The 15,575-nt window shown below is 44.1% G+C and overlaps 2 protein-coding genes across 16 annotated transcripts in view; one reads left to right on the top strand and one right to left on the bottom strand.

Annotated features, from left to right (window-relative positions):
* fubp1 (far upstream element (FUSE) binding protein 1) overlaps positions 1-1,626 on the bottom strand; it is a 43,550-nt gene extending 41,924 nt beyond the window's left edge. For 6 of the 11 annotated variants that reach the window (XR_009446083.1, XR_009446082.1, XR_009446084.1 and 3 more), the window contains exon 1: positions 1,258-1,626. Coding sequence is in view for 7 of the 11 variants with exons in the window: in XM_059648137.1 (XP_059504120.1) it covers positions 1,258-1,485 (228 nt within the window). In the remaining 4 variants the exon portion in view is untranslated. The remainder of the gene's footprint in view (positions 1-1,257) is intronic. The other 5 variants (XM_059648142.1, XM_059648141.1, XM_048539904.2 and 2 more) reach the window with 2 other exon arrangements.
* LOC125456619 (uncharacterized) lies at positions 419-10,932 on the top strand. Of its 5 annotated transcripts, none has more exons than XM_048539909.1 (3): positions 419-656; positions 1,522-1,763; positions 8,626-10,932. In XM_048539909.1, the coding sequence occupies exons 1-3, from the start codon at positions 651-653 to the stop codon at positions 8,738-8,740; spliced, it is 363 nt and encodes a 120-aa protein (XP_048395866.1). In that variant the 5' UTR covers positions 419-650; the 3' UTR covers positions 8,741-10,932. The 5 variants fall into 5 exon arrangements, 4 of the variants coding, with proteins under 4 accessions (XP_048395866.1, XP_048395865.1, XP_048395862.1 ...); XM_048539908.1 differs by having other exon boundaries at positions 10,751-10,932; XR_009446086.1 differs by having other exon boundaries at positions 425-656; positions 8,376-10,932.
* Positions 10,933-15,575: the final 4,643 nt, after the last annotated feature.

Below are 15,575 nucleotides of genomic sequence, written 5' to 3' on the forward strand. Positions count from 1 at the left end.
ATGCCAAAACACAGTGTCAGGTGTGACGGTGACAGGCTAGCCAATCACTGAACTAAGTGAGTTTAAACCCCTCTGAAAGTAGTATGTGCAATTTAGAACAAACTGTAAGAAAAAATGAATTGAAAGATGACAAAATTCAGTTCTGGCATTAGTGGTTAAAACAGAATGGTTTGTATTTCCAAGATCGAGTAAGTGTGCTTTGTTAGGTCAGAGGTTAAATACTAGCATACACCACCTAGGACAGAGTTCAACTTTATACAGGGATCACAGTTGGGACAAAGAGAGGAGAGGGGTCTAACCCTGCCCATGTACCAACAATCTGATTTCTATTACACATCTCAGTTGAGTGGTACTCAAGAAAAAACATTTGTAATCAAGTGACACAGATTACAAAGACAAACCTGTGTCAGATTTCCAGATTTATGTTCCCATGACTATAAAATGGTTAGCTTCACTGTTTGCATTAGGGTACCCTAAGCAGCATCAGCACTGGAAGGGTAAATAGCCTAACTGGGAAAAAAAACACCTGCATTCAGCCCCTTTGAAACTTCAAGACACTTGAAGAAACGTGCTCTGATTTTTCTTCTTCACAATCCATTAACGGGCCTCCGCAACGTTTCCTGGTTGGAAATTTGATTGCAATTCGTGAAATGCAGGTAACGTTTTTACTTTCTGATTTGGGGCGGGAAGATGGTGTCGCCGGAGCCCGAGTTTCTTCAGAGGTGTGGGTGCGTTTTCTCCTTTCGTCAGTGCCATGAGGTGGAACATTAGGTTTCCCTGTATTCGAGCGGAGGCAGAGAGGGCCATTTTAACAAAGAGACTTGGGGAGGGGGAGGGGCAACATGTGCGATCCTGCTGGAGATAGGCAGGTCGGAAGACATGAACACCAGATCTAAAACAGCCTGAAAATAAAACAAGGGAACTTGGGGGGTGGGTGGTGTGGGAAGAGCAGGAAGGGCTCAACTCGGCAAGGAAGCCCGTCGGACGATCGGGCCCGGGGAGGGAAGATAATTAAACGGACCATCGCTTCTCGTGTGCCTCCCAATCACTCTGCTTTACAATCGATCGGTGCCAGGTGTTAAATAATCTACAATGAATGAGAGTCCACGGCACGGGGCACTCATCGTTTGCTTGTCCGTCACCCCGACGCGCCCCCCCCTCCCCCGACCATCAAGCCAGGCCTGCACGCCGGAGCTGAGGTAAACGACGAGCGCGGCCCTCTCCCTCTACCAAGCCTCTCCATCTTAGTTCTCCTACCTGCCTCGCCCGCTGAAGGGCGTCGGCGAAAGCGTCGTTCTTGAAGCCGCCGGCACCTCCAGCCCCGGGCCCGCCGCCGCCACCTGCTGCCGCTGCTCCTCCTCCTCCCCCGCCGCCACCGCCAGCTCCAGCGCCAGGACCGCTGCCCGCTCCTCCCGCTCCGCCACCACCACTGCCAGCACCACCGGTTAACGCGCTGGGCGGCGCCACTGCTGAATATTCGGCCATCTTTTTGTGTGTTTATTTTGTCTTTATCTCTGTCAGGGGGAAATGAGGCCTCGATACGGACCCGGGAGGAACTGCTTCAAAATGGCCGACACTCTAAAGAAGGGAGGGCGGGGAAGCCGCGGATTAACTCTCGCGATAATTCCAACCTGGGCCGGGAACCAACGGCAAAAGGGAGTGGGGCACCTCGACGAAGTGGGCGGATTCGATACCCAACGTCGTAACGTCCATGCGAATGGGGCGGGGCTTGGTGTGTTGCGGGCGTGGTTTGTTTCTTTCAGGTGGGTTATTTGGATATGGGCGTGGTTTCCCACGGCGTGGGCGGGGATCAATGTTCAGTGGGCGGGGATAATAATGGGCGGGGCTGGCTCATCTCTAGTTCCTGGAAATATAAGAGCCGGCCTTTCAGCCCCTCCAGCCTATTCCACCATTCAGTAAGATTATGGCTGATCTGTAGCCTAACTCCATATCCTTTGGTCCATATCAAATAATACCTTTAATTAACAAAAATGTATCTATCTTCAATATTCTATATTCAAAATTAACATCTGATCCACGTTCTGTACCAAGCCTCTCCACCGTCCCTCCATCTTAGCTCTCCCATTATGTCGTTCTTGAAGCTGCAAGCATGTCCAGCCCTGCTGCTGCCAACACCAGCACCATCTCCAGGGCCAGGACTGCTCCCCACTCCTCCCAAAACTCTTTGTTATTTACATAAGTGACCTGGATGTGAATGTATAAGGCATGATTAGTAAGTTTGCAGATGATACAAAATTAGGAGATAACATTGATAGTGAAGAAGGTTATCAAAAATTACAGAGGGATCTTGATCAGATGGAAAAATGGGCTGAGGATTGGCAAATGCAATTCAATATATGTGTGAGGTGTTGCACTTTGGAAAGTCAAACCAAGATAGGACTTATATCGTAAATGGTAAGGTCCTGAGGAGTGTTATTGGAACAGATGGATCTAGGACTACAAGTACATAGTTCATTGAAAGTAGTGTCACACTGGACAGGGTGGTGAAGAAGGCATTTAGCATGCTGGCCTTCATCGGTCGAGGTCTTGAGTTTGAGTTGGGATGTTATGTTACAGCTGTAAAAGTCATTGGTGAAGGCTGCACTTGGAGTATTGTGTACAGTTTTAATCACCCTATTATAGGAAAGATATAGTTGAACTGAAAGTGTTCAAGGAAGATTTACGAGGATGTTGCCAGGGCTGGTAGGCCTGAGTTATAGGGATACTTTGCTTAGGTTAGGATTTTATTCCTTGGAACATAGGAGAATGAGGAGTGGCCTTATAGAGCTGTACAAAATCGTGAGGGGCACAGACAGGATGAATGCGTATAGTCTTTTTCCCAGGGATGGGGAATTGAAAACTAGTGCGCATAAGTTTGAGAGGGGAAAGATTTAATACAGATCTAATGGGCAACTTCTTTACGCAGAAAGTGGTGCGTATATGGAATGGGCTGCCAGAGGAAGTGGTTGAGGCAGGTACAAAAGCAACATTTTAAAAATTTTGGATAGGTACATGAATGGGAAGGTTTTAGAGGGATATGGACAAAATGCAGGCAATTGGAACTAGCTGAGTGGGCACCATGGTCAGCATGGAACCGTTTAGGCTAAAGGGCCTGCTTCCATGCTGTAGTACTCTATGACTCTAAAACACTTCTGTTTGTGGAAGAGAGTTCCAAATCTCTTTGTGTGTGGAACGACTTCCTGACAGATCTCTTGAAAGGTGTGGCCCTAATTCTCAGAATATACGCCCTCTAGAATCTCCAAACAGTGAACATACAAATGCCACGCTGTGACCATCACCAATAGGAGACAATCTAACCACCGTCTCTTGACATTCAATGGTGTTACCATCACTGAATACCCTACTGTCAACATCCTGAGGTTGCCATTGACAAGAAACTCACCACATTAACAGAATGGCTGCAAGAGCAAGCCAGAGGCTAGGAATACTGCGGTGAGTAACTCACCTCCTGATCACTCAAAGCCTGTCCACCATCTACAAGGCACAAGTCAGGAGTGTGATGGAATACTCCCCACTTGCCTGGATGAGTGCAGCCCCAACGACATTCAGAAATTTTACACCATCGCGGAAAAGGCAGCCCTTTTGATTGGCTGCTTGATGTAAACCTACATCCACAAGCATCCACTCACTCCACCACCGACACTCAGTAGCAGCAGTATCTACAAGACGGACTGCAAAATTTCACCAAAGATCCTTAGACAGCACCTTCCATACCCACGACCACCTCCATCTAGAAGTACAACGGCAACGGATATATGGGAGCACTGTTAGGTTCATTTTCGGAGACCCTCATGCACTTGATGCAATAACAAGACACTGACCTGTTTAGAAAAACACAAATCCTTTATTACAAAGCAAGTACAAGCTGTGGAGGATCACTGTACTTAACCCGGCACAGAATGCAGAGTCTCATAAGCGATTCTGTCTGAGCAGCGGACAGCCCCTGCTTTTTATACCTTATAGAGTGCATAATACATAAAGCAATTTTACATCTCACAATGGCATGATACATGAAACAATCACTACATCGGACAATGACATGATACACAAACAATTACTACATCAAAAACATAAAGAGAGCAGGATACAGGATCGTTCGTGAAGTGACTGCTAATGACAGGAGGCGATTTCAAGTTGCCGAAGTGACAGAATGTAATTTCAAGCCGCTGAAGTGTCTGGCTTGAACAAAAGTCAGTGCCCTGGCCCCTTTAGCAGAAATAGAAGTTACATACTTTACAGGGTTTCAGAAGTCTCACACCTTTACGAACGCTTCCCACCTAATCTTACTTGAGACAGTTTCCACAAACCCCTGTGCAGGAAGATAAAGATTTACAAAGTTTATACCTAATTCTCGTCAGGGAGGAAGTTTTCAGGCCGTTTCTGCATACCTCTGAGTAAGCAGATAAAGAGCATTAAATTGTAGAGAATATAGAAATCAATGTGATGTTATCCCAATAACATGTCTACACCACCAGCTGCAAGTTCCCCTCCAAGTCACTCACCATCCTTACTTGGAAATACATCACCGTTTCTTCACTGTCGCTGGGTCAAAATCCTGGAATTCCCTCCCTAATAGCATTGTGGGTCAGCCCACAGCAGGAGACTGCAGCAGTTCAAGAAGGCAGCTCACCATCATCTTCTCGAGGGCAACTAGGGATGGGCAAGTAATGCTGACCAGCCAGCGATGCCTACATCCCATAAGTGAATAGAAAAAAAAAGTCTTTTCCTGTTAATAGCTTAAAGGCTTTGATCAGAACAGGCCTTAAACTTCTAAATTCGAAAGAAAACAGGCCAAATTTGTATAATCGCTCCTCATAACTTAACCTGACGTCCATCTATCTTGAAAACCTACACTACACTCCCTCCAATATGTGCTTCCTAAAGTATGGTGCCCAGATCGGGTCAGAGTACACTGACGGGGCTACATGTAATATGGGCTGTGAAAGGCAGGCTAGTTCAGGTCATAGATGTAACAAGAAGGATGCTTCAAATTTTTGAAGGGAAGCTCTCGGTCCTTGTACTGACCGCAAGTTGCATTTATAAAGCATGTCTAATTCAGGACCACGCCCTCAGGAGGTTAACACAAATGTTTACAGGAAATAATAACAGCAGTTGCTACAGAAACTCAGCAAGTCTGGCAGGCCTCTGTGGAGAGAAAAAACAGAGTTGATGCCTTGACTTCAGTTCAGTCCAACTCGTCCATGCTGACCAGACATCCTGAATTAATGTAGTGCCATTTGCCAACATTTGGCCCACATGCATCTCAACCCTTCCCATCCATATACTCATCCCAATGCCTTTTAAATGTTGTAATTGTACCAGCCTCCACGACTTCCCCTGGCAGCTCATTCCATACACGCACCACCTTTTTTAAATATTTTCTCCCCTCACCTTAAACCTATGCCCTCTAGTTCTGGACTCCCCCCACCCTGGGGAAATGACCTCGGCTATTCAACCTATCTATGCCCCTCATTATTTTGTAAACTTCTATATGGTCACCACTCAGCCTTCAACACTCTACATAGCCCCAGCCTATTCAGTCTCTCCCTAAGTCTCAAATTCTACAACCCTGGCAATACGTTTGTGATTCTTTTCTGAACCCTTTCAAGTTTCACAACATTTTTCCTTCAGCAGGGAGACCAAAATTGTATGCAGTATTCCAAAAGTGGCCAAACCAATGCTGCTGGGCCTGCTGTGTTCATCCAGCTCCACACTTTGTTATCTCGGATTCTCCAGCATCTGCAGTTCCCATTATCTCTGAAACCAATGTCTTACACAGCTGCAATATGACCTGGAGTAGGGCTTTTATCAGTGCATCAATCCTGTTACAGTTGGACCACTATTGATTTAGAATATAATAGACTATAGAACAGATTATCCTTTATTGTCATGTGTACTCTATTGTAGAAGTACAATGAAAAGCTTCTACAATGTCTGCCTCTTATGGCACCATCTTAGGGACAAGTACCTAGGAACAAATCATGGATACAAAAGTGGAATAAAAAGTAGTTGCATTACTTCACAGAGATCAAAAGGTAAGGTAGAAACAAGACACTCTAAAAGGATTGACATTACAGTCAATAAAATAAACATTACATTGCAGCAAGTCAGAGCAGGGCCTTTGCACGTGATCCGCCAGCCCATGTCAGACCCCAGTCCAACAACTGTCCACATTCTGACCTAAGACTACAGACCACTCTGTACCTGTTCCAAGGTAAGTTCCAGGACAGCCTCCACTGTGCTGGTCACTGCCCGCGCTCTGCTCCCGGAATCACTGCCTGCGCTCTGCTCTAGTACTCCATGATGACTTGCAGACAAGCAATGTGAATATCACTTTGCTATTGTCCCAAGACACTGCAGGACAACTTATTCAACTCCCCTTCCCTGGCATCCATATAAAGACTTGTCGAGACTTGTTCAGATCTCTTATAGATCTGGGATAAAATCTGGAATCTGCTTGATGTAGATGATATAGTTATTCATTTGACAGCTAACTGCCAATCATCATTAACTTTCTGTAGCAATGCATCTACCACTCATAGAAACAGAGAAGATGCAGGAATTGGCCTCTCAGCCCTTTGAGCCTGCACCACTATTTAATACAATCATGGCTGATCATGCACTTTCTCTCGCTTTCTCTCCATTCTCCTTGATCCCTTTAGCTACAAGGGCCACGTCCAGCTCCCTGTTTAGTACCTCTAATGAACTAGTCCCAAAAGCTTCTTATGGGAGAGAATTCCACAGGTTCACAACTGCCTGAATGAAGAAGTTTTTTTTAATCTCAGTCCTGAATGGTTTACCCCTTAAGAGTCCACTCAACAACCAATCAACATTCTTGTCATATAGAATAAAATGTTGTTCCCCCTGTTATTTAATTCAGGAGTCCTGTTGAGTGTAAGATGAAAATTTTCAACAAAATGTATCTTTCTCTCAGCAATATCAAAGTCATTCATGATCTGAATCAGCTGAGCTGTCAGGAGCATATTCTTAACCCACTGATGGATAATAATATTCTTGGTTCTGAAATTATTTACAAACCTTTCCTACTTTAAAAAAAAACTTTAAAGTGAATATCTGAAAAAAACACATTGCTCCAATATGCATCCTATTTAATTCACATACCCATAGTAAACTTGAAATGACCCATTTTGCAATGTGACCAGACTCTTGAAGCAAAAGCAGAGGAACTGTGTTTTACAGCCCTGAAGCCTCATGGACTAATGGTCCAATACAATACAAAAGGACAGCTGTATGGTCACAGTGCTATCCGTTCAATGAAGTGTTAAAATGAAGTTTAGCTTATCAGTTAGGTCTTAGAAAGAGAGATTTTATAATTGGCAGTGCAGAGGATGAGGTCAAATGGATTCAGTGGCTTTGTTCATTAATTAAAAAAGACAATATCTCATGCCTGGGGAAGGACAAAGATTTTAACAAATTTGTATCAAAATAATATTGACATAATTGTCATATAGAATCATAGAGTCAGAGAGCTGTACAGCACAGAAAGAGACCCTTTGGTCCAACTTGTCCATGCCAACCAGATAACCGAAAATAATGTCATCCCACATGCCAGGATTTGGCCAGTATCCCACTGAACCTTTCCCATCCATTTATCCATCCAGATTCCTTTTAAATGTAATTTTACCAGCCTCCACTACTTCCGTTGGCAGTACATCCTGTACATGCACCACCCTCTGCATGAAAAAGTTACCCTTAGATCCCTTTTAAATCTTTCTCATCTCACCTTAAACCTATACCCTCTTGTTTTGGACTCCGCTACCCTGGGGTAAAAGTCCTTGGCTTCTTATCCTATCCATGCCCCTCATGATTTTATTAACCTCTATTAGGTCACACCTCAGCCTCCAATGCTTCAAGTAAAACAGACCCAACCCCAGCTATACAAAATGATCAGATGATCAGAGGTATAGAAAGAGTAGACTGCCAAAGACTTTTTCCTAGGGTGGAGGTAGCTATTACGAGGGGGCATAGTTTTAAAGTGAGTGGAGGTAGATATGGGGAGATGTTAGAGGTTGGCTCTTTACTCAGAGAGTGGTAGGGACATGGAATGCATTGCCAGAGAGGGTAGTGGAGTCGGCCTCATCAGGGCTATTTAAGCGGCTATTAGATGGGCATATGGATGATAGTATAAGGTAGGGGTGGAGGTTAAGTCGATCTTAGGATTAGGGTAAAGGTTTGGCACAACATCGTGGGCTGAAGGGCCTGTACTGTGCTGTACTGTTCTATATCCTAATCTATTCAGCCTCTTCCTATAGCTCAAACCGTCCAACCCTGGCAACATCGCTGTCAATCTTTCCCGTACCCTTTCAAGTTTCACAATATCTTTCCTATGGCAGGGAGACCAGAATTGAATGCAGCATTCCAAAAATGGCCTAATCAATGTCCTGCAACATGATCTCTCAACTCCTATACTCAATGCACTGAACAATACTGTCAAGCATCCAAATGGCTTCTTCACTATCCTGCCTAACTGTGATTCTACTTTCAAGGAACTGTGAACTGGTACTTCAAGGTCTCTTTGTTCAGCAGCACTCCCCAGCAACTTACCATTAAGTGTATAAGTCCTGCCCTGATTTGCCTTTTCAGAATGCAGCACCTCACATTTATCTATGGAGTTCCAGCTATGAAGATCATTTTACACATGGACTGTCAAACTCATTACAATCATTATGAAGCAGGGGTTATTATAAATCAGAAGTAATAAAACAGTGGCAGATTAGAAACTTAGAAGTTGCACATAGAAAGTACTGCCTTCGTCCTGAAACCTCAAAAAATTTCATGGCCAGTAAGTTCCTTCTGACGTTTACACACTGTTTCAGGGAAACAGGCAACCATTTGACAAACAGCAGGAATTTATGAGAAATTAATCTATTTTGAAAGGCCATTAAACAGAATAGTTAACTCTGTTTCAATCTCCACTGATGGAATCTGTCCTGGACAGATGCGACGGTCAAGAAGGCTCTACAACACCTTTTCTTCATCAGGTGGCTCATGAAAATTGGTACATCCATAAAGACCCTCACCAACTTCGACAGATGCACCGCAGAAAGCATTCTCTTCAGGTGCACAGCCCCGGTGCGGAAACTGCTATTCCAAGGACCGTGAGAAACTGCAGAAAGTTGTACACAACCCAGATCGCCATGGAATCCAAACTCCCATCAATGAACTCAGTTTACACTTCTGCTTGCCGGGAAAAGGTTGCCAACGTCATCAAAGATCCCTCCCACCCCAATAATGCTCTCTTCCAACTTCTTCCATCAAGCAGAAGATACAGAAGCTTGAACACACATACAGACAGGTTTAAGAACAGCTTCTTCCCTGCCGTTATTAGACTGCTGGATGGACCTCTATCACTACAAATAATGTTGGTCTTGCTAATGTTGATTTTGCTTTGTGCACCTCCAATGCAGCTATAACCTTGTATGTCTCGCTCTGTCTAAGCACCTTATGACCTGTATGTCCATGTTTGCTATGATCTGCATTTACTGTGTGCAAAACAAAGCTTTTCACCGTACTTAGCTTCATGTGACAACAAAAAAATCAACTCAAATCAAATTAAATCATGATGTTGCCTGTGCAATTTAGCATTTGCTGCTTTTATTTCAAGTTTCCAGTATCTACAATATTTTGCGTCTATGTTAGTTTTTGCTGATGTTCCTTGAGCAAGGAAGTTTCACGAGGACTATGGGAGAACCCCCACTGGCTTGGGAAAGAAAGCCAGAGAATCATTTAAAACTCATTGAACAGCATCAGTTGGCAGACTCATCAAAAGCCATTCTGCCAAGGTAGCAATGCCTAAATCATGAATTGTTGGCTGACACTGTATGCTCAAGTCCCTCAAGTGAGGCCAGAATCCTCAATCTTCTAATTCCGGCAGGAAACCTACTACCTAATGTTGGATAACACCCTCAGTACTCTCCCTGGTGTCCTTTCAGAGCTTAGTTCTTTCCACGTATTGATTGTGTTGGTTTAGTATCATTCAGTATTCAAACTCCAATGTAAGCAGTCATGAGCATGTATTTGAGTGAGTTGGTTATGTTACTATGAAGATGCTTTGAAACTATGCTAATGCACAGTGACAAGTAAGCATAAATCAGATGTATAATGTCAAGTTGGCTCAGTTAGTTGACATACCTGTGTCTCTTGTGTTCAAGTGTTTCTCTAGACAACTGAGAGAGCATTGCTTTGGAAGAGGCACTGTTCTTGGTTAAACTGACAACCCTATCTGTCTGTTCCATTGTTCATGTGCATGTTAAATGTCTCAGCCAGTGTGCAGCAGAACAGTCTTTTCCCACTCTCCAGGCCAATATTTCTGACTCAATCAAAAAACAGATTCAGAGGACATTCATCTCAAGATAAAATGTGATAAATAGTGGTATGCAAAATAATTGCTCTCCCCTCCATAACAGACAAATTAATTATAATTTAACAAACTTGTATTAAGGAGCTGAGGAGCTACATAAATGCAAGTCTTTGATCAATTGGTTTATTGAATGCATTTTTAAAATTGCTTTTAAACTGGAGGAGAACAAAAGCCTAATGGAGCAAGGCACCATTTCATAATAGAGACAGAACAAGAATGAGCATTTCAGGTCAATGACTTTTCATTAGAACATCAATAGTACTGGCTTGCAACAATAACTCTGTTTATCTCACCACAGATTTTACCTGACCTGCTGAGTATTTCTGGCGTTTTCATTTTGAACTGCAGGTTTCCAGCATTCACCATTGTAGAGATTGGGACCAGGTGGATCTCATTGACTATACGGGTTGTTGATCTGTGCCAATCAGGAAAGCCTTGGCTGACGAATACAACCATGAGATTAGAATCTTCTCAGTTGAGGGCAGACTTCGAGCTGGCTGGTCTCAGCCAGTGTACTATGCACAAGTAAATAAACGGTAACTTGGTGACAGAACGTGGCCTCTCTGCATTTATTTCAACAGTATTTTGCTTTTTAACCAATTTACAGTCCCTTGCTAAGTGTTACTATTCATAATGAATGTGCTGTAAAGATTTGATACGTATCATTATCACAGTTGTTTTGTTCCCAGCAATTTGAAAAAGAATCGTTGCAAGGCAGCTGAAATCCATAACACAAAGGTTTGTAATCTCATAGTTTCTTGAGCTGATCCACAGTGACTTCAGAATGACCACTCCCTTCACCTGTCTCTGATCTTCTGCTCCTAAACTGATGACACTACAGTTTGCATAGCTTGGGGGAAAGGATCTTGCAAAGTTCATAAGCACACCCAAGGCTACACTCAGCAGGACCTAAATAGCATTTTCTGTTCTTGTTTGTTAATAGGCCACAATATGAGAGAGAAAATACTGCAAATACTCAGCAAGTGGAGAGAGAAACAGAGTTAAATTGGCCTTTCACCAATTAATAAGCCAGCATACAGCATGATTTTGGCTTAATGTCAATGCAAACTCAATTGGTGTAACTTGGATGATAGGTAAGCCTAAACAAATGTTGACATGTGATGCCGACCTTAAGTATCATTTGGCTCCAGCATTTACAGTCACAACAAATTAAGAAATAAAAACATTGATTTCTTTTTAAACATGGTCAGAGACTCCATCCCTCTCTCTGGCAAGTATTCAACAGATTGGAGTTCTTGTACATAAATTATTGTATGTTAACATGCAAACACAACAGGCAAATGGTATGTTAACACTTATTACAAAAGTATTGCAATAAGAAAGTAAATAAGTCTCACTGTAATTAGTGAAACCACAGCCTCAGTACAATGTGTGTCTTTGAACAAAGAACAAAGAAAATTACAGCACAGGAACAGGCCCTTTGGCCCTCCAGGCCTGCGCTGATTGAGATCCTCTGTCTAACCTGTCATCTATTTTCTAAAGGTCTGTATCCCTTTGCTCCCCGCCCATCCATGTACCTGTCCAGATACATCTTAAAAGACGCTAACGTGTCTGCGTCTACCACCTCCACTGGCAACGTGTTCCAGGCACCCACCACAATCTGTGTAAAGAACTTTCCACGCATATCTCCCTTAAACTTTCCTCCTCTTACTTTGAACTCATGACCCCTAGTAATTGAGTCCCCAACTCTGGGAAAAAGCTTCTTGCTATCCATCCTGTCTATACCCCTCATGATTTTGTAGACCTCAGTCAGGTCCCCCCTCAATCTCCGTCTTTCTAATGAAAATAATCCTAATCTACTCAACCTGTCTTCATAGCTAGCACCCTCTATACCAGGCAACATCCTGGTGAACCTCCTCTGCACCTCTCCGAGGCGTCCACGTCCTTTTGGTAATGTGGCGACCAGAACTGTACGCAGTACTCTAAGTGTGGCCGAACCAAAGTCCTATACAACTGTAACATGACCTGCCAACTCTTGTACTCAGTACCCCGTCTGATGAAGGAAAGCATGCCGTATGCCTTCTTGACCACCCTATTGACCTGCGTTGCCACCTTCAGGGAACAATGGACCTGAACACCCAGATCTCTCTGTTCATCAATTTTTCCTAGGACTTTTCCATTTACTGTATAGTTCGCCCTTGAATTAGATCTTCCAAAATGCATCACCTCGCATTTGCCCGGATTGAACTCCATCTGCCATTTATCTGCCCAACTCTCCAGTCTATCTCTATCCTGCTGTAATCTCTGACAGTCCCCTTCACTATCAGCTACTCCAACAATCTCAGTGTCATCAGCAAACTTGCTGATCAGACCACCTACACCTTCCTCCAAATCATTTGCTTAAATCACAAGCAACAGTGGTCCCAGCACAGGTCCCTGTGGAACACCACTAGTCACCAGTCTCCAATTTGAGAAACTCCCTTCTACTACTACTCTCTGTCTCCTGTTGCCTAGCCAGTTTTTTATCCATCTAGCTAGCATACCCTGGACCCCATGTGACTTCACTTTCTCTATCAGCCTGTCATGGAGAACCTTATCAAACGTCTTACTGAAGTCCATGTATATGACATCTACAGCCTTTCCCTCATCAATCAACTTTGTCACATCCTCAAAGAATTCTATTAAGTTGATAAGACATGACCTTCCCTGCACAAGACCATGTTGCCTATCACTGATAAGCCCATTTTCTTCCAAATGGGAATAGATCCTATCCCTCAGTATCTTTTCCAGCAGCTTCTCAATCATTGACGTCAGGCTCACCAGTCGATAATTACCTGGATTATCGTTGCTGCCCTTCTTAAACAAGGGGACAACATTAGCAAGTCTCCAGTCCTCCAGGACCTCACCTGTGTTTAAAGATGCTGCAAAGATATCTGTTAAGGCCCCGGCTATTTCCTCCCTCGGTTCCCTCAAAACCTGGAATAGATCCCATCCGGACCAGGGGACTTGTCCACCTTAATGTCTTTTAGGATACCCAACACTTCCTCCTTCCTTATGTCAACTTGATCTAGAGTAAACAAACATCTATCCCTAACTTCAACATCTGTCATTTCTCTCCTTGGTGAATACCGATGCAAAGTACTCATTAAGAATGTCACCCATTTTCTCTGACTCAGCGCATAACTTTCCTTCTTTGTCCTTAAGTGGGCCAATCCTTTCTCTAGTTACCCTCTTGCGCTTTATATATGAATAAAAGGCTTTGGGATTTTCCTTAGCCATGTTTGCCAGCAATATCTCATGTCCTCTCTTAGCCCCCTTAATCCCTCGTTTCAAATTCGCGCTACATTCCCCATATTCTTCCAAAGTTTCGTCTGTCTTCAGTCACCTAGACCTCATGTATGCTTCCTTTTTCCTCTTGGCTAGTCTCACAATTTCACCTGTCATCCATGGTTCCCTAATCTTGCCTTTTCTATTCCTCATTTTCATAGGAACATGTCTCTCCAACCTCTCCTTAAAAGCTTCCCACATATCAAATGTGGATTTACCTTCAAACAGTTTCTCCCAATCTACATTCCCCAGATCCTGCCGAATCCTGGTATAGTTGGCATTCCCCCCGTTTAGAACTTTTCCTTTAGGACTACTCCCATCCTTGTCCATGAGTATTGTAAAACTTATGGAATTGTGGTCGCTATTCCCAAAGTAGTCCCCTACTGTAATATCAACCACCTAGCCGGGTTCATTCCCCAACACCAGGTCCAGTATGGCCCCTTCCTGATTTGGACTACATACATACTGCTCTAGAAAACCCGACTGGCCACACCTTACAAATTTTGCTCCATCTTGACCCCTAACACTGAGTGAATCCCAGTCAATGTTGGGAAAATTAAAATCTCCCATCACCACCACCCTGTTTCTCCTACAACTTTCCATTATCTGTTTACATATTTGTACCTCTATGTCACGCTCGCTGTTGGGAGGCCTGTAGTACAGCCCCAACATTGTTACTGCATCCTTCCTATTTCTGAGTTCTACCCATATTGCCTCACTGCTTGAGTCCTCCATGGGGCCCTCCCTCAGTACAGCTGTGATATTGTATTTGACCATTACTGCAACTCCTCCACCCTTTTTACCTCCCTCTCTATCCCGCCTGAAGCAGCGATATCCTGGGACAACTAGTTGCCAGCCATGCCCTTCCATTAACCAAGTCTCAGTAATAGCAATAATATCATACTTCCAGGTACCGATCCAAGCCTTAAGCTCATCTGCCTTGTCTATTACACTTCTCACACTAAAACAAATGCACCTCAGACCACCTGTCCCTTTGTGTTCATCATCTGCTCCCCGACTACTGTTCCCTTTAGTCACACTGACTCCATTATCTAGTTTCCTACAGGCTTACGTTACTCCCTCTTTTCTGTCCAATATTTGGTTCCCATCCCCCTGTCACATTTGTTTAAACCCTACCCCACAGCATAAACAAAAGCACCCCTAAGGACATTGGTTCCAGTCCGGCGCAGGTGTAGACCATCCAATTTGTAATAGTCCCACCTTCCCCAGAACCGGTTCCAATGTCCCGAAAATCTGAACCCCTCCCTCCTGCACCACCTCTCAAGCCACGCAGTGATCTTGGCTTTTCTTTCATTTCTGCACTGACTAGCATGTGGCACTGGTACCAATCCTGAGATTACTACCTTTTGAGGTCCTACTTTTTAACTTGGCTCCTATCTCCCTAAATTCTGCTTGTAGGACCGCATCCCGTTTTCTGCCTATATCATTGGTGCCTATTTGCACCACGACAACTGGCTGTTCACCCTCCCCCTTCAGAATGTTCTGCAGCTGATATGAGACATCCCTGACCCGTGCACCTGGGAGGCAACATACCATTCGGAAGTCTCATTTTTGATGACAGAACCGCCTATCTGCTCCCCTTACAATTGAATCCCCAATGACTATAGCCCTTCCACTCTTTTTTCCGCCCTTCTGTACAGCAGAGCCAGCCATGGTGCCATGAACCTGGCTACTGCTGCCTTCCCCTGGTGAGCCATCACCCCCAACAGTATCCAAAATGGAACACCTGTCTTGGAGGGACATGTCTGCAGGGGACACCTGCACTGCCTTCCTGCTCTTCCTCTGTCTTTTGGTCACCCATTCCCTTTCTCCCTCAGCAATCCTAATCTGCGGTGTGACCAACTTGCTAAACGTGCTATCCATG

Source organism: Stegostoma tigrinum, chromosome 8 (assembly GCF_030684315.1).
Source record: "Stegostoma tigrinum isolate sSteTig4 chromosome 8, sSteTig4.hap1, whole genome shotgun sequence".
Classification (NCBI taxonomy): domain Eukaryota; kingdom Metazoa; phylum Chordata; class Chondrichthyes; order Orectolobiformes; family Stegostomatidae; genus Stegostoma; species Stegostoma tigrinum.